General features: G+C 43.7%; 1 protein-coding gene across 4 annotated transcripts in view; it reads right to left on the reverse strand.

The window, feature by feature from the left end:
* LOC129633733 (neuronal acetylcholine receptor subunit alpha-7) overlaps positions 1–19,934 on the reverse strand; it is a 148,829-nt gene that overhangs the window by 87,026 nt on the left and 41,869 nt on the right. For 3 of the 4 annotated variants that reach the window (XM_055555636.1, XM_055555637.1, XM_055555633.1), the window contains exon 3: positions 6,532–6,576. The exons of the other annotated variant lie outside the window; for it this stretch is intronic. In XM_055555636.1, coding sequence (XP_055411611.1) covers positions 6,532–6,576 — 45 coding nt within the window. The remainder of the gene's footprint in view (positions 1–6,531; positions 6,577–19,934) is intronic. 4 annotated transcript variants of the gene reach the window in all.

Here is a 19,934-nt window from a genome sequence, read left to right on the forward strand (position 1 = left end):
CTGGGGAGATCTCATGGACATAGGAGCCTGGCAGGCTATAGTCCATGGGGTTGCAGAAGAGTAAGACACGAACTAAACAACACGTTGCAGTATCACTGGGGGCATTTAGGATGGTGACCCACCTGGCAGATGTTGCTAAATTAGAAGTGTGTGGCTGGGGGAGGACAGAACAGCACAGCACCCAGAAAGAGCCAATCTCGTTCAAGTGGTTTTGCAGGAAGGCCTGGGTAACCAGCCACTCTGTTTGCTCCAGAGGCTCCAGCTCTGCCGCCTTTGCTCAGTGTTCGCTTCTTTTCTCTCTCATGTTCTAGACATAAGCCCTTCTGTGCCCAACACCTGTGCTTTCCTGACCATGTTCTCATATCCGGATGCTCCTCTGGGTCAGCAGCTGATTAGCACAGAGTCTGGTATTCATCTTCCCCATTACCCTGCTCAGGGCCCCAGGACTCCCAGAACTGCCCAGGAAGGTAGGTGTGGCAGATAGATGCCCATCTACTCTGCCTGCTGATAGGATGGCCACAGCAAGAGGAGAAGCAGGGAAGAGGGAGCGCTTTGTTGTCAAACACAAACCTCTCTTAAGGGTACCAGGTCTGAGCTGCAGAGAACCTCCCTGGCAATTCCTCACCCCTCCCATCTCCCCTACCCATGCTCCTACTTAGCCACATGTGCCCCGGGACGTGTATCTCAGCCAGCCTGCTTCCTCAGTGTCTGCTATGTGTACCATGCTCACCAGAACACCGGGATGCCAGCATAACTTCCTATTTACCAGAGAAAACTGGGGCCTGGAGAAGTGACAACTTTCTTGTCGGTCACTGGGGTCAGGACTCAGAACTTATTTGACTTCAAGCTGGGTGACTCCCAGGCTCTACTCTGGTTGGTTCTTCCCCACTAATCTGTCTGCACAGGCAAATTCTGCACCCCGCCAAGGTGGGCTGCTCTTCTAGGAGTCTCCCTTAGTCTAAAGCCAAGTTCGGTCTCTATCATCCTCTCAGCAGAAAACAGAGGGACACTGGGAGCTTTAGGATCAAACAGACTTTGGTTTGTACCCAAGGCTCCAGCAGAGAAGAGCTGTGTCTAGCAGGTAAACCACCCTCTCTGAGCTGCATTTTGCTCGTATGTAGCACCTCATCAGGCACTATGAGGATGCAATGAGATAAAGTGTCGAAGCAAGTAAGTCACATGGCCTTGGGAGGCGTGTGATAAATGATGACTGAGAGAAAAAGGGATCCTCCCTTTCACAACATCCAAGAGGACATTAGAGCTGTAACAACTGAGCTTCAGCCGAAGGTGGAGAGAGCAAAGGCCAGCTCAGCGTCAGGAGTTGGAGCAGGAACCTCAGTGCAGCATTGTCCTGGGTTTTCATGAAGATTCCCTAAGAATGGATGTGGAAAAGGGCCCATAAACAAGCAGGGGGTAGGGTTCTATCCTCTAAAGTACTCGGATCACAGAGCCTTGAGGGCAGAGATGCTGAGCAAAATCTGTGTATAGACAGCAGCTGGCATGGCTCCCACATGCAGGCACCTGGAAACAGGCATGAACCTAGAAGTGCCAACCCTCCCAGAGCCAACAGGGAAGCCCATCCTTTATATTATATATTAGATTATATACAATAATACATTTTAAACAAAGATAAAGGTTTCTCTTGAGTTCCAGGAGCTGTTCAAGGACAGTACTGAATATGAGGCAGGGAATGGGAGTGTCTGAATGTGAACTCAGCTGGACAGAATGTGGGTCACTCGGGCCCCGTCTGCAGTTGGTGTCTCAAATGGGGGCAGTCTATGGGAATGAGCCCTTACCTGAAGGATCAAATGCTAACTCAGAATAGAGCCAAGCTGTTGGAGTCAGGAAACACCTCACACACACATGCCCTGAACATTCTTTCGTCAACTGTTCTGATCTCAGAGGAAGAGGGTGGGTCTCCTCCTTTCTTCTGTCCCAAAACTTTCTTCTCTCAGTGGACATAGGTTTTGCTTAATGGTGGGTTGTTCTTACTGCCCTAAGCAAGCCACTGACCTCTTATCTCTAAGCAACATATGTAGAATTTCTATTTTGATAAAGAATGCAGAAATGAAGAAGGTAATAAGCATTTTAGAAATAAATATGGTTTAGAATCTAACATTCTACGATGCTATTAATTCCATAATTAGAATTAGGAGGTGGAAAATAAGCAGAAGGATGGGAAATCTGAAACCAGAATAATGGTCAAAATTTCAAAAATTCAAAATTAAAGAAGATAGGTTTTTTTTTTTTTTTTTTTTTTTAAGCAAGTTCTTTTTTTTAAGTCTCCGAATGGCTCAAACATCTCTTTAGAAACTGAAATGGCTTCTGTCAATTCTTCTTATAGATTAAATCAGATTATGTCTGACAGGACTCCCCAAATGATAAAACTAATATGCAGAAAAAATACCCTAGCTGCTTCCTCCTAGGAATATAAAGAAGTAAACAGAGAGATCAAATGCTTTCTCTTCCTTCAGGTTCTCTAAATAACTGTAAATTCCTACAAATCAGGGCAGGTAAGAGAAAGGAAAACACAATCAACAAACCGTACGTCAAAGAGAATTTTTTCTGCCTCTTCTCTTTGAATGTATAGAAAACACATCATTTGTAGGATGCTGACCTCAGAGTTTAAACATCTAGAGAAAAGATTACGTGGATTCAGTTTTTCAGAACAGGAATTCAGCAACATGAAATAAGGGAGAGTAAAACCAACTGCTGAGAGCAGTCTCCTGGGCCCTCTGTCCCTTCCTGTCCGGGTTTCTGCCCTACCTCCCTGGGGACTCTGGCCTTGGCCCTCTTCAGCATGGAGCCTCACTTCTCTGTCCCCATTACCCAGGCTGGGCAGGCCAGGCTGGTCACCAGTTTGGGAAACACAAAGAGCAGGAATCAACGTGGTTGTCTTATAAATGGCTCTGGGGCAGCTTCCAAGGCCTGTGGGGGTGATGCCTGAGTTCCCCAGGTCCACGCTGAGGCCACAGTAGGAATACCACGGCTTTCCAGATGGAAACAGAGTAGGCAGAGGTTTTGTTTAGATAACTGTTCAGGTCTGTTCTAAATCCAGGATTCTTGTGATTCCTTAAAATTCAGCTGGGCGCTATTACTACAGCTGCTCCATGAGCTATAGGTGCCAGATAAAATGTGCCACCCAGCTTTATAAGGATATTCATTACAAAGGTGCCCAGCTTGTTTTCCACAGGGTGGGCACCTGGAAAGAAACATTAATTACTGAGCTCACACCTAGAAACACTTGGGCTCCCCATCACCACATACAGAGTCCTTGCCTTTCCTCCTCTTCCTTTGATTTCTGTACTGCCAACTCCACGGTCTACACGGCCAGCCTGCCTCCTGCCAATTCTCTAGGTAGGTACTTGGTCTTGATAAATGAACCTTCTTTAGAGTGTAAATTACACAGCCAGATTGGAAATGGTTTGCAAGTAGAAACTGGGTCTCATCCTTTTCTGGGCCCCCCAACGTATGGCCTCACAAAGCTTTTCCACAAAGCAGGTGCTTGAAAAGATTAGTTGAATAGGTACATGAGATAAAAAGGTGAGTTTTAAAACGAAGCTGCAGATGCTTCCACAAGTCTTAATTAGAAATATGCTGTGCTTGAAAGAAATGTAGAGGTCTCTGCTGACATCCTCCAAAGCGAAGATGTCTATTTATGGACCACCTGAACTCAACACAGTAAGTAATAATCCAGTTATGTTTTTTCCTGGAAACCAACATCCGTTTAAAAAAAAAAATGCCAAATCACATTCATTGCTGAAGACAAATCACTTACTGAGGACTAAGAAATAGAGGCTCAGAGAAACATGATCTGACATGTCAGGAGCAATTTCAGTGTCTCTCTCCTTCCAGGAGAAAAATGTGCACATCAGCTCTGTACTTTAGAGGGCATGGGAAATGGACAGTTTTATGTCAAAAAGAAAGTATTCACATTATGCCCCAGAATTCCCAAAGCTATATGACAGTCTTGATTGCATGGGACAGGGGTGGGGGCTGCAGAGATGAAGGCATTATTGGCAATTCACCATCAGATATACTTTTAGGATTTATGTAGTGCGTTGTATGCAAATACTTTTACCTTGAAAGAAAGAAAAAGAAAGAAAAAAACCTCTGGACTCTGAGATCTCTGTGAAATATGTGGATGAAAAGACACCACTGCCCACTCTTCTACTTTCGAGCTGAATTTAAAAATAAACTAGATGAATAGAAGGTCAGATACGGGCTAAAGCAAGTATAGTAAAAGTAATCATAGAATCCAGGAGGCAAGTATATGTGTGCTCACTATAAATTCAACTTCTTGGTATAGTTGAAAATTCTCATCAAAAAAAAATCATAATATGTAGTAACCTGGGTAGGGGTTAGTGATTTGTTCACATACAGCCTTAAAAAATCAAATGGCAACCCACTCCAGTATTCTTGCCTGGAAAATTCCATGGACAGAGGAGCCTGGCGGGCTACAGTCTATGAGGTTGCAAAAAGTCAGACACGATTGAGCACGACTGCACACACAGCCAGATGAAGGTGAGTTTAAGTGAAAATGCAAAGGGAGAGACTGAAGACAGTTGGGGTGGGAGGGCACTGCTCAGGGGAATGTTGCTGTAAAGGTGAGAGAAAACCAGGGAATCACTAGGCGGCTTCATGGGGACAGAGGGCAGTATGCTAAGTCACTTCAGTCGTGTCCGACTCTATGTGACCCCACAGACAGCAGGGATTCTCCAGGCAAGAACACTGGAGTGGGTTGGCATTTCCTTCTCCAATGCATGAAAGTGAAAAGTGAAAGTGAAGTCGCTCAGTCGTGTCCGACCCTCAGCGACCCCATGGACTGCAGCCTACCAGGCTCCTCTGTCCATGGGATTTTCCAGGCAAGAGTACTGGAGTGGGGTGCCATTGCCTTCTCCGGAGGGCAGTATGCATACATGCTAAGTCACTTCAGTTGTGTCCGACTCTGTGCGGCCCTATGGACAGGCTCTTTGGTCCGTGGGACTCTCCAGGCAAGAATACTGGAGTGGGTTGCCATGACCTCCTCCAGGGGATCTTCCTGACCCAGGGATCAAACCCATGTCTCTTTTGTCTCTTGCACTGATGGGCAAGTTCTTTACCATTAGCGCCACCTGGGAAGCCCCAGGGGGCAGTATATCTGTATACTGAGAGTGACACAGACACTATTATGATGCTTGAGGCAACAGGGGCAGTTGTGAAAGCCCTGCTCTCAGCAGGTGCCAGGAAACAGGACCACATCCACTGAGGAAGGGCTAGCTTCCATGGGAGAACAGACCCTGCGCCCTTGGCAAAAGGAGTGAAGCTGGAGTTGGAGGGTTAGGTGTGCAGGTGGGATCCACGCACTGAGGCAAGTTGCTTTAAATCTTGCAGGGAAGACCCTCAAACTCTTATTATTTTGGGCATATAATGCATGAAGTTCAAGGAAATGAGTAATGCTGCTATCACAAACTGCCCTTCATTCTGAACTGTACATGTTACTACCTCTATTTTTAACAGTTATACAATTGATGGTGAAATCTGTATCTACGTCTCAATTTTAGCAATAAAAACTAATTGTCTATGAATGTATTAATGAATTTAAAACAAAGCCCCATCTTTGGTAGAGAGGTAGATTTCCAATTTTTTGTTTAATAATTATTAAAATTTATAATTAGTTTCACCTTGATGAATTATGTACCAATAATCACTGTAATCCTAAATCAATCAAGAAGAAAAATTCTTAACACTTTTCTGAAGGAATAATTTTTATGTAAATATTTACATTGGAAAGAACCAAGTCAGAATCATTAATCAAAAGACTTTCAAGGATAAAATTCTGTGTGGAAAAGAAAGGTAAGAGTAGAGAGAAAAAGGGACTATGTAAAATATCCACCAGGTAAAGAAAGGCATGTTTGCATATGTTTTTTGATTACTGATAGGCGTGTCAAATTATATGGAATTTAAATAGATTCAATTTAAAATAGAGACTGACAGTTTTTCTTTTAAAATGTTTATATTTACAATTGGATGGAAGTGACATATTTTGTAGTTAATTAATCTAGGTTAGAACTTTAGATGGCAAGGTAAAAAAATCCACGAATGAAAAAATACAGCATCTTGAAATTCTTGCAGAGATCACTAGAGCAGAAAGTGTGAAGGCTTCTGGCTTGGCCATTGCTCCGCCATATTAAGACATGCATGGCTAGAGGCAGGGGGAGCTGGGCAGGCACTCTGGAGCTCTGGGGATCAGTTATGGTACAGGCGGTGGACATTCACATGCAGACCTGCAACTTACAACTGAGGTGCATGTTTCTGCTTTTGAAACTTCCCCAAGTCACCCTGTTATGAAGCAGAAGTGTGCACTGAGCCTTGCAGGGTGTACTGCAGGACACGCAAAGGTAGGGTGGTCTCCTTCGCTGTTGGCAAACGTGGAGGCAGGCAGGACAGTCCTGGATACTCTCAGGGACCCTGCCTGCAATTCCAGCTCATGCATCTCGGATGTAAGAGCAGGAAGCCCCATGGGCGAGGACCGCCACTGTAGCCACTTACCATTTGTAGCCAAATGTTGGTGGTCAACACTTGGTTCTTCTCATCCTTTAAAGGAAAAAATAAAAAGAGTCAAAGATATGGTTTATACAGTTTACCTAAGAGGAAATGATACCATTATTCATGCATCAGTCTGATGGTTGGGACGGCTGGTGTGTGTCGAAATTAGAATTCACCAAGCACTTCCAAATATACTCCAGCATTTCCCTGGAGTGAAGCTTTTCTATTTACACATTCATTACAGAGTTCTTACACAAGACAGAAAAGTAGAGAGAAGGAAATTAAAACCCTGCAACCCCGCCATCCAGAGATGGTACCTGCTAATGGTTTAGCTTATTTTTACTTACACTTTTTAAAATCACTTGTATACTTAAAAAAATGAGACTGGGTGCAAATTTCAGTCATTTAAAGTCAAGTTTATTACAAGAATGGATAGTTTTAAGCAAATTGAAATATTTTAGGCTTCCCTCCCCGGGGGGAAGGGAGCCCTCCTGTGGCAGCTGCTGCCCCTGTGCTAACAATGCTGTGTGGCCCCATTTCTTCCTGGGTCTGCCTACCTTTTCTTCCATCCTTCATCAACCAGGCAGCACACCAGACCCTTAACACACACAAGCGAGGTAAATCCTGTCCAGGTGAGCAAACTAAGCGTCAGAAAGGTGAGCTGACTTTATGAAGGAAACATTCACACCCGGATCTGGGTCAAGAGCCCTCTTTCCACATTTCCGACCTGAGTGTGGGCTCCAGAAGGGTGCCAAGTCTGCATTCTGTCCAGGGAGCGTGAGGCAGCATATCAACAGTGGCTTTGCCCTTGCACTGGGCACCCAAAGAAGATGCTAGCCAACTTCAGGCCTTTCCAACTGGGATGCAATCAGCTTTTTTTTTTTTTAATCATGGCTGGCAAGGCCCAAAAGTGGCTAGCAAAAGCCAGGGTGGGCACGGAGAAAAATGAGCAAGTTTCTGCTGTTCAGGTATTTTGTGTTCAGTTCCCACCAAAAAAGACTCCACAAACTAGCATTTTCATCCCCTCCAGGAGAAAGTGCTTATTAATGCTGAGATGCCCTGAGGCTGAGACCATGAGCTCCTTCAACAGGAACTACCTGGCCCGGTTCCCTGGTAGCATTCACATAAACAGACCCAGTGGCAGAAAGAACACCATCTGCTGGGGCGTGGTCACAGGGCAGGGATGCAAGTGAGAAATGAATGCTGCTTCTCATTAAAATACAAATGTGTTGAACACGTAAGGAGCTGGCAGAGATTCTTGGACACATCAATGTCCCTGCCCCAGCAGCTCGCCCTGGGCGCCTCTGAGAGATGACAGTGTGGGTAGGAAGGTAAATCGCGTAGAGGGGACCAGGCTGCCTGGAGAAAGACAGGGGACCAAGTCCCAGGGACCTCAGGCCAGGGGCTGTGTCCAGAAGAAGTTGCCAGTCTGGTCACAAGAAAAATATATCCCCCTTTTGCAAAATAACATCTGCCAGGGGTTTCGGTAGAAAAATCTGTGGAGCTAACCTCCCTCTGTGCAGAGTGAACAGTCCCTGATGAAGCCATGCATCTGCACTGCACGAGGGCTCCAGTTCCAGTCTGATCCCAGTGCTATTTGAAAGCGCTGATAAACTCTTTCAGGACATATGTCCCTTGCCTTGACTTATTAAGGAATTGTTGTTTTTAATAGACTTAAAATTAGCCAGTGTTCCATTCAGGTGGCTTCTTTCTCTTAATTGCATCCATGTCTTTATCTTCTGAGAGAAAGGCTTCTGTGGTTTGGGAGCTCAATTACGACCAATCTAATTAAAAGCCTTTCTTCTTTCCAACACGCCAGCTGAAACCTCATTAGAGGGAAACGGGATTTCTGTGGTGTGCTGTGGCATGGGACTGAGCAAGCGTTTCAAGCTGTAATCAATGCAGAGCAGCAGCCAGCCTCCAATGGAGGGAGCAGCAATGCAGGTTGGGGGGCCTCCACGGAGACCCAGGAAAAGCCTGCAGGACCAGAGGAGAGGCTCCTGTCTGTGTTCCCAAGGTGGGCCCCCACCTCCCATCCCAGGCCACCCACTGGCTGAGACTCAGCTCTCTCAGCCTGCATGGTGACAAGGCACAGTGGCATCTCCTTCCCACCCCCATGTGAAGCATGTCCTTTCCCCTTCAAAGACTGAATGCTTGTGTCACCCCCAAATATCCTATGTCGAAACCTACCTCCCACTGGGATGGTATGGGAAGGCAGGGTCTTTGGAGTGTGTTTAGGTCACGGGGGTATGTTCACTCTCAGAACCAAGACTGTTGTCCTTATTAAAGGGACCTCAAAGAGCTCCCTCACCGCTTCTGCCATGTGAAGACCCAGCAAGGAGACAGGCATCTATGAACCAGGAAGTAGGCTCTCACCAGACATCAGAGCTGTAGGTGTCTTGATCTTGGATTCCTCAGCCTCCAGAATTGTGAGAAATAAATGTGTGTCATTAAGCCACTGAGTGGTACGCTGGTTACAGCAGCCAAGCCGATGGAAGAAAGGACCCTCACAGTCTGACCTCTGCTCAGTTCCAGAATAGCTCTCTGCCCTCCTCCAGCTGCATTGCTAAAAGAATTCAGTCTCAGATCCTTAGGGCAGCACACAGCCCCTTCAATAAGCCATAGTCCAACCAAGTGTTCATTTATTCACCCGTGCGACAAAGTAATTGTGAAGCACTTCCTGTTTCAGGCATTATGCCAGCCTGACATGCAACGCGGTGAACTGAACAGACATGGTCCCTGAGCTCACAGAATATAAAATCTGGGTGGAGGGTGGGGTAATATAATTTGACAGTGACACACCTGTAATTACAAACGGTGACAAGTCATGGAGGACAGGAAGAGGGCACCTTCAGAAAGGATGACAGGGAGATATAAACATTACCAGAGGGATGAAGATGGGGCCCTGAAAATGAGACGCGACTTTTACTCCCTATGACTCCTCAGCACCAAAGCCACGGCCCTTCACACCCACCGTATGCACTTTCCACCTCCCAAGACCTTGCTCCCCCTCAACTCCCGGGGGCCCTTCCTGCCACACACCCTCCTCCTTCCTCTTTCGCAGGCCCAGGGGCTCCAAGAAGGAAGCTGCAGCCTGGGCAGACCTGTGGCCTCAGACTACAGGCACCAGAGAGGCAGAGTGCAATTCAACCTGAGGAGGAACCTTCCTGCTGGTGGTCCAGCTGCATCAGAAGGGACTTAGCTCTACTTTCTGTTTCTTCCCACAAGGATAACGAGTTATATGAACATCATTTCATGTAAAATATAAATCTATGTTACATAAAAAAAGAGACACCTGGCCACCAGTTTCCAGTTGTGAGTACAGAAGATGGCCACCCTCCTGGTCCACCCTGGGCTGGCCTCCGAACGCACAGCCAGGTAACCAGGACCTGCAAGATCTGCACAGCAAGGTCCCCTCCCACCCAGTGCCCTGTCACACCTTCCCAGCCTTGTCCTCACCACCCACAGCTCTGACTTCCTATGGAGTCAGGAGTGAAGCTTCTCCTCTCTTACCTCGTCCTCCTCCACTGACATGGAAGCTACCAGCCTCCCGTGCTGCGCTCGCATTTGTTTGAAATCAGGAATTGGCAAATGAAGCTGAACTCAGTGGTCATGCCCCACACAGGCTGCAATCACACGGGTCCAACACTGGGACTCTTGGTGGGGGGAGGGGTGAGAAGGGGGTTTCCAAACCCTGACCCTAGACCCAGGCGATTTGAAAAACAGGCAGGTACAACCCCCTGGGGCTGTATATTGTCACCCTCCTTATTTAACTTATATGCAGAGTACATCATGCGAAATGTTGGCCTGGATGAAGCTCAAGCTGAAGTCAAGATTGCCAGGAAAAATATCAATAAACTCAAATATGCAGATGACACCACCCTTTCGGCAGAAAGCAAAGAGGAACTAAAGAGCCTCTTGATGAAGGTGAAAGATGAGAGTGAAAAAGCAGGCTTAAAACTCAACATTCAAAAAACAAAGATCATGGCATCCGGCCCCATCATTTCATGGCAAATAAATGGGGAAACAATGACAGACTTTTTTTTCTTGGGCTCCAGAATCACTGCAGATGGTGACTGCAGCCATGAAATTAAAAGACCCTTGCTCCTTGGTAGAAAAGCTATGACCAACCTCAGTTCAGTTCAGTCGCTCAGTCGTGTCCGACTCTTTGCGACCCCATGGACCGCAGCACACCAGGTTTCCCTGTCTGTCACCAACTCCCGCAGTTTACTCAAACTCATGTCCATTGAGTCAGTGATGCCATCCAATCATGTCATCCTCTGTTATCCCTTTCTCGTCCTGCCTTCAGTCTTTCCCAGCATCAGGGTCTTTTCAAATGAGTCAGTTCTTTGCATCAGGTGGCCAAAGTATTGGAGTTTCAGCTTCAGCATCAGTCCTTCCAATAAATATTCAGGATTGATTTCCTTTAGAATGGACTGGTTGGATCTCCTTGCAGTCCAAGGGACTCTCAAGAGTCTTCTCCAGCACCACAGTTCAAAAGTATCAATTCTTTAGCGCTCAGCTTTCTTTATAGTCCAATTCTCACATCCATACATACTGGAAAAACCATAGCTTTGACTAGACGGACCTTTGTAGGCAAAGTAATGTCTCTGCTTTTTAATATGCTGTCTAGGTTGGTTATAACTTTTCTTCCAAGGAGCAAGCATCTTTTAATTTCATGGCCACAGTCCTCATCTGTAGTGATTTTGGAGCCCCCCAAAATAAAGTCTGACCAACATAGACAGCATATTAAAAAGCAGAGACATTACTTTGTCAACAAAGGTCCATCTAGTCAAAGCTATGGTTTTTTCATATGTGGGAGTTGGACCATAAAGAAGGCTGAGCACCAAAGAATTGATGCCTTTGAACTGTGGTATGGGAGAAGATTCTTGAGAGTCTCTTGGACTGCAAGGAGATCAGAGGATAAAATGGTTGGATGGCATCACCGACTCAATGGACATGAGTTTGAGCAAATTCCAGGAGATGGTGAAGGACAGGGAATCCTGGTGTACTGCAGTCCATGGGGCTGCAAAGAATCGGACATGACTGAGTGACTGAAGAACAATGACGACCTTCTGGGAGCAAACAGCACAGGATCTGGGCACGGGCTCCAGGGACTCCAGACCCTCAGCAACCATCTGTCCATCATGGTCCTGACCCAACCAGGCTGGCTTGCACAGAGGGCAGAGCCCACACTGGCTGTTGAGAAACCTCCTGGGCTCCAATCAGCTCCTCTCATTAAGCATTCATGGTCCACAATTTCAGTGTTCACTCCTGGGAAATGGAGAGACAGCAGCTGCCCCCACAACCTCCCAGTGTGGGAGGGACGAGGGCAGTGTCACACAGGCTGTGACATGTGACTCAACTCCAGTGCATCCCCATGTGGTGGCTCTCACTCTCTTTCTTACACACACACACACACACACACAGCTCCCCCACAAGACCCATGCTCCTTCCTGACCCTGGGATCTCATAGGAGGACACAGGACCCCTGGCTGCCATGGAACCACAAAGATCAGTACACAAAGCACTCCCCAAACTAACCTCTCCTTTGCTGTTCAGTCTGAGTACTTCAGAATAGTATTTAGTCTCAAAAAAGAAGGAAACCCTGCTCTTTCCAACAGTGTGATGAACCTGGAGGACATGATGTTAAATGAAAGAAACCAGACACAGAAAGACAGACTGCATGATTCCGCTTGTATAAGGAATCTAAAATAATCTAACCCATAGAAGCATGAAGCAGAATGGTGGCTGCCAGAGACTGGACCTGGGGGAGAGGGAATAGGTCTCTGTTCAAGGGTGCAAAGTTGCAGTCTGTAAGATGAACAAGCCACAGAGACCCCCAGTGAGGCTCAGTCTATAACTAATAATGCTGTAAGGTAGTCTTAAACATTTGCTAAGAGGGTAGACCGTATGTTAGGTATTCTTATCACAGAAATAATAATTCTAACAATAAATTTTAAAAGACTGTGGGAAGAAACTTTGGGAGGCGATGGCTATGTTTACGTCATAGATTGTGGTGAGAGTTTCACGGGTGTATGCTTATCTGCAAACACATCAAATTGTATGCATTAAGTATGTACAGCTTTTGGTATGTCAATCATACCTCAATAAAGGGATTTTTAAAGTACACTTTGTGCTTTTTAAAAATCAATCTCTTGGAATAATCACATGGCTGCTTTAGAGCACGACCACTCTGATGATGTCTCATGTACCATCCTGCACTTCTACAGCAATTATTCTTCAGGAAGTTACAGGGTGACATTATTCAACTTTATTTTGAAGAGCTTCCAACACGTTCTCTTTGCTTTTGTGTAAATGCTGAGGAAAAAAACAGGTACTAATAGATCTGTGTATCAATTCTTGTTTGCAGAGAAAGTTGCTGGATAACATAAATCCTTATTTTTGTAGTCCTCTGTAGTTTATAAAGAGGGTTACTTCTCTTATCTAATTTAATCTTTACACCAGCCATGTTTTTGTCCTGTTTTTAACAGAAAAATAAATTGAGAGGCTGTGATTTTCCCTGAGTCAGCAAGATAAGAGGTTGAGAAAAGATTCATATCCAGAATAAGAAATAAACGCCTACATATCAGTAAGAAAAAGGCACGCAATCAGAAAATTCTGTCCAAAAGAAAGAAAGGGCAAAAGATGAACAAGCCCATGATTTTCATCACAGAGGATACTAGTAAATGCCATCTGCAAAGAACATAGCTAGACTCGAGTCCACAGTCTTCTGAATGTCATACACACACACACTTTTTTTTTGAAACTCATTACAATCTTAGGAAACAGACCAAGTCAGTGCTATTATTATTCTCATCTAATAATGGGAACTGGAGGAAGAGTTCCCAAATTTAACTAAATACATCACTGTTCTGTTTGAGTGTTTTGCAGTGAGCCTGTATCACCTTTATAATCAAGAGGGAAGGATACATAAAGATACCAACTGTGAAACCCAACAAGCCCATGGCCCCAAGTCTCACAGCTCATGCAGAAGCTGAGACCCAGGCCCTTACCTGTTTAGCTCAACACCTGTGTTTCAGCCACCAGGCAACTCTGCTCCCAATGTTCTTCCTAACAAAAAACACTTTGGTGATGGTCACAGTAAATGGTTCCCTTTGATTTCTGTACATCACAGAAGTTCTCAAAGTATAGACTGGGAACCTGAGTTTAGTGAAGCCACAATTTTTCACACCCATCAGAAGTGCTTAGCCTGTTTCACCCTCACTTCCTCATGAGCAGCTGGCAGAGCTCTGCAGAGCCACGTGACATACAGTGCAGCAGACTGACTGCAGAGCAGACCAGAAAATCCAGTCTTCTGTAAAGCTGGGCCTTCAGGAGATTTGCAAAACATGAAACGACGCCACCCTTCTCACTAAATGTGTTTTGCTTGACAATATAGTTATTTTTCTTAAAATATTAGTTATGATTACAAGGTACAGGTTTATGATCATTTTAAATCGATTCATGGACTTGAAAATGTTTTCTTAGGTTTTATTTCAAACATGGCAATAAATATGGATAGATGTAACACATGTTAAAAAAAAAAAAAAGAAATGGGAAGGGAGAGAATTTGCAATAACTTTTATGAAACTAGAGGGCTCCTGAAGCTCAGAAGTTTGAAAGTCACTGGTGCAGGCTTGGTGTTCTTAATACATCCTGGTTTTTGGATCCAGGGGCCTAGCCCCATCTCAGTGCTCATTTGCAGGTTGCCCAAGGTCTGTATCTTGGGGTACAGTGTGAAAGGCCTGCCCTAGCCTTCCCAGGGAGGGATGAGGGATTCAGGGGCGCACTTTTAACTAGGACTGAAAGACATTCTTTCTGCTACTATTAGAGGAACAGCCTCCCAGTCTCCCCCAAAGGACTCAATAGACGAATGAAGCCTAAGATATGGAGAAGGAGAGCAGAACCAGAAAAGAAGCTCCATCCTGAGTCAGCAGAGCTGGAAAGTGAGGAAAGGGTGGAGGGGCTTGGGAGGGGATTATGGATCCAGGGGAGAGAAGGGGGAGAGAAGCAGACTCTGGCCACTAGAACACTTGTGTGGAACTTTCGGGAAGGGAAGGAAAGGAGATGATATATATAAAAGAAGGCAGGAGCCAGAAGTGAAAGCAGTAATGTTTTCTTTTTGTTGTTATTATTTGACATATATAATATTTCCACAAGCAATGTAGATTAATTGGCTTAATAAATTAAGAAAAAGTAAAAATCACATAAAACGAAAGAATAATACAGAAAAAAGTTTATACCATTATACTATAGATAATTAAAAATTATGAGTAAACATACCCTCGTAAGGCATGGGCAAGATAAAAAAAAAATTGGAATGACAGATTCGCAAATATAGTTTGGAAGTGAATGAATCAATGAATACACAAATAATTTAAAATAGCAAAGCACGAAAGAAAAGGCAAACAGATGAACACAAGAAATACAAAGTATAATCTGGAAAAAAGCCTAATTAAGACAAGTATGCTTCTTGTGAGTTCTTTCTACTATATAACTCAATAAAACCTTGGATCAAATTAAACATGACTTCAAAGATGAGACTATAAAAGACCTGAATGAAATAAAAGGGAGACTGAAGAGCTAAACAAATAAGCTTAGAGCAAAAACAACACAATTACATGGCTAATAAATTAGAACCAGGAAGGAACAAAACAGACCCAGCTTAAAATTGAGTTAATGGCATGAAGGCAAGGCATGAGATAACCACAGTGTGTGTAGAGGAGAAACACAGAGATTAATTAGCAAGAGGACACAGAGGTGCCAAAAGAAAGACACAACTTGAGCTGAAATGGAGAACATGCATGTGGGAAGCAGAAAGTGTATCGGGACCATACACAGGAGATATAACTCTAGTTCTAGCAAAACAGCCGAATCCATGACCTGAACATTGTCCTGCTACCAAACACCTAGAGATGTTGGAGGAAACTACAGAAAGATTTTCTTAAATGTAAATGGAAACAAAAAAGGAGAGAAATCTTCAAAAACAAAAAATCCGAGAGGTAACCGAAAATGACACTGTTAGTGCATAAGCTGGTGTAGGGAGAGTGGTGGCCAGTTATATTCAGAGAGCTTGAACAAAGCCTCTGTGGGACTGAATGCTAAACCCCCACTCCATAGGTGAGGGGAGCTAACCCCGTACCCGTCCATCCAGCCATGATACACAAGGATCTTTAAGAGCCCACTGCCAGAAGGAAACACAGGCAAGTCTGTCTCAGTCTGGGCTGACAGTGGAGGAAAAAAGCCAGCACTTAGGGCTTCCCTGGTAGTTCAGCTGGCAAAGAATCCATCTGCAATGCAGGAGACCCTGGTTTGATTTCTGGGTTGGGAAGATCCCCTGGAGAAGTAATAGGCTCCCCACTCCAGTATTCTTGGGCTTCCCTGGAGGCTCAGCTGGTAAAGAATCCGACTGCAACGTGGGAGACCTGGGTTTGATCCCTGGGTTGGGAAGATCCCCTGAAGAAAGGAACAGCTACCCACTCCAGTTTTCTGACCTTGAGAATTCCAAGAACCAGTCTATGGAGTTGCAAAGAGTCCGGCATGACTGAGCAACTTTCACTTTCATTTTAAAATAATTCCTCAGAAAGTTTAGGTGTTCTTTCAGATGGAGAACTCAAATATAAACAATCCACAATGCCTGGGGACTCTGCAAACTAAGAAAGTAGCATAAAAGCTATTCCATAGCAGTAAAACTTGAGGTACCAGACAAAAGCAGAGAGAATAAACAACTAAGCAAAAAAAAAAAAAAAGGGGGGGGGGCAAAAAAAAATTGTTTAGAAATCACAACCATGATTATGTCCTTCTGATGCAAAATATAAAATATGTAAGTGAAAAATCTCCCATGACCAAGAGACAGAAAACCAAGTCAGCAGGAACAAATACCCCAAAATTCAGACCAGAGAAATATCAGAGGGAAAATACTGAATACACAGATTTAAAAATGATTAAACATATAAAGATATCAAAAGCACAAGAGAAGAATAAGATACTCAGGGATAAAACAAGACAAAACAAAAGCATAAGTTTTGCAAAGTGAAAAATGTAGTCACTGAAATAAACACTCAAAGGATAAGTTACAGACTAAAAAAACCTGAAACAATAATTAGTAAAATGAAGACAGACCTGAACAGATGGCCTAAAATACAGGATGACATGAATGCTTAAAAGACATGAAAGATAAAATGAAAATATCTAATGCACATCTGAAAAAGCTTTAGAAAGAGAAAATTTAAAGAGATAATGACTGAGAAATTACCAAAATCGTTACACAAGAAATTTTGACAAGTTCCTCAAGAAGATAAGTATGGCTTAACAACTAATCAAGGTTTAATTTTTTTTCAGCTCCTATATGTAAAGAGCTTAGAATTAATCACAGCCACACTTACAGCTTTCCTGGTAGCTCAGACGGTAAAGAATATGCCTGCAGTGCAGGAGATCCGGGTTTGATCCCTGGGTTGGAAAGATGCCCTGGAGAAGGAAATGGCAACCCACTCCAGTATTCTTGCCTGGAAAATCTCATGCACCGAGGAGCCTGGTGGGCTACAGTCCAGGGGGTTGCAAAGAGTCAGACACGACTAAGCAACTAACACTTTCACATAACAACAACAAACAACACTGAACATACTGAAAATCAATGACCTTAGCTGGACCCATGAGAGATCGATACTGCAGGGTAAAGTGCCACACAGAAATCTGGAAGCAGGCGAATTCAGAGAGTCACAGCCAAGATCTGCTTAGTTGGAGCAGATGCCATTAGAGCCATAAATGCCCACATGGGCATTTCGATGAGTCTGCTGAGGATGAACTTGAGTGAGAATAAGAAACTCCAGGGTCCCACAATCACATGGGCACCTACACTTTCATGAATTTTATCTCCACGATCCCTATTAAGTTCTCACGGTAAATATCCAAGAAAGATCCCCTATAACTCTGGCATGAGGAAGGAAGAGTAACTCTTGGAAAATAGGCCACCCAGAGCCTTCACCATAGCAAAGGCCATTCTCCAAGCTTTCCAGCACTTGATCCCCACCATTCTTCCAACACCAGCACTCTGTAGCCTTTCTGTTTCACTGGGGCAGGGTAGGGGGTGGTAGGTAGCTCATACTAGCTATAGTAAGACAGAAACACTTGCGAAGGCCACAGCCCAGGAGCACAGGCCCATGAGCACAGGCCCACTGAAAGACTGGGATTTAATCCTAACACCACAGAATCTACAGAACACCTCCTCTCTCCCACATCTTTCTACCACACTAACCCTCCAGAAGAAGGACACTGGGTTCCCCTGAAAGAGCTGCCAGATCACCTCTGAGTAGGGGTACTGAGCAAAGATCAAAGTCAAGAGGGGAGACAAAAATAGACAATAGAAGAATCTGAAGCCTCTGGCACCAAAAGCTATAGCAAACATTACAGCCCAACTACTAGTCAAACATAAATTCTCAAATGATAGGTGTGCTTATTTCAATTTCAATTATTTTATAGCTGGTTTGCGACTGAATAGCTATAAGGCAACTAAAAATAAGAAAAAAGTTTGAAGAAACAAAGCAAGAATCAGAAAGACTCTGATATGACACAGATGTTAAAATTATCAGACATGAAATTTAAAATAATATGATCACTGTGTTAAATGGTTCTAAAGGAGAAATAAACAACAATCAAGAACAGATGGGTAATGTCAGCAAGAATATGGAAATTCTAAGGAAGAATCTAAAGGAAATACCAAGAATTTTTTAAAAAGTAACAAAAACAAAGAATGCCTATATGAAATTTGAATATATTTTATCAAAAATGTACAAAATTCTATTCAATGTAAATATTTTTAAATTAAAGAAAGAAAGAAAGTCTTTGATGGGCTCATGAGTTGATTGGACAGAGCCATGGAAATAATTAACAGGCTTGAAAATATGGCATAAAAACTTCTGAAACTGAGGGACTTCCCTGGTGGTCCAGTGGTTAAGAATGCCAACGCAAGAGATGTGGGTTCGATCCCTGGGTCAGGAAGATCCCCTGGAGGAGAGCATGGCAACCCACTCAAGTGCTCTTTCCTGGAGAATCCCATGGACAGAGGAGCTTGGCGTGCTGCAGTCCATAGGGTCACACAGAGTGGGACACGACTGAAGCGACTTGGCACGCATACATGAGCTCACATTTGCTGATGAAGCTTTTGAATAACAACTGCAAAGGGATGATGATCCATGTAAAAAATAAAGCTCTAGGCTGGATTTTATTAAACTTGCTCTGTGAAAGACACTTACCAGAATGAAAAGACAAACTACAGATTGGGAGACAGTTTGGCAAAATACATCTCTGATAAAAAACTTGAATCTGGAATACAGGAGAAAAAGTCAACAATAAGAAAACAAACAACCTTACTAAAAAGTAGGCAAAAGATGTGAACAGACACTTAAACAAAGAGGATATACAAATGGCTAATGAGCATACAGAAAGATTCTCAACATGCCATTAAGGAATTATAAATTAATAAACTAAATGGGAAAAGAATTTGAAAAAGAATAGATACATGATAAGATAAAAACTTCAAATAAAAACAACCACAAGAAGTGGTGAGATACTACCACATGTCTCTCAGAATGACTAAAATCCAAAAAACTGCCAATACCAATTGCTAGGAGGGTGTGGAGCAGCAAGAACTCTGCTTTACTGCTGGTGGAAATGTAGACAGCACAGCGAATCTGGAAGACAGTTTGGTTGTTTCTTACAAAACTGAACCTGGTGTCACCAGACTATCCAACAACTGCACTCCTAGATATTTACCCAGTGATTTCAAAACTGATATCCACACAAAAACCTTCATGTGAATGTTTACGGCAGCTTTATTCATAAACGCCCGAACTTGGAAGAACCAAGAAGCCCTAAAGTAGCCGAACAGATTAAACTGTGGTACCTTCATACAGTGAATTATTATTCAGGGATAAAATTAAATGAGCTATCAACCCATGAAAGATACAGATAAATCGTAACTATATATTGCTAAGTGAAAGAAGCCAGGCTGAAAAGGCTACATACTCTATGATTACAATTATAACACATTCTTAAAAAGGCAAAACTAGGGCTGCTAAACACATCATCACTTGTGTGCGTGTGAGGTTATACGGATGAATAGATGGAGCACAGGGGATTTTTAGAGCAGGGAAACAATTTTGTATGATACTGCAATAGTGAACACAAGACATAAAGCATTTGCGAAAACCCATATAACTTTACAGCACAAAAAATAAACCTTAATGTATAGAAATTTGAAAGTAAATCATTTCGGAAGTCAGAGGTTCCAAGATGGAATGCAAAAACGTGAGAAACTGATGTAAACATATTACAAAGCTAAAAACCTCCCTGACAGGGTTGGAGTCAGATTAAAAAATTAGTGTATCACTGACACCACCTCATCT

This window comes from Bubalus kerabau, chromosome 19, assembly GCF_029407905.1.
Source record: "Bubalus kerabau isolate K-KA32 ecotype Philippines breed swamp buffalo chromosome 19, PCC_UOA_SB_1v2, whole genome shotgun sequence".
NCBI lineage: Eukaryota > Metazoa > Chordata > Mammalia > Artiodactyla > Bovidae > Bubalus > Bubalus kerabau.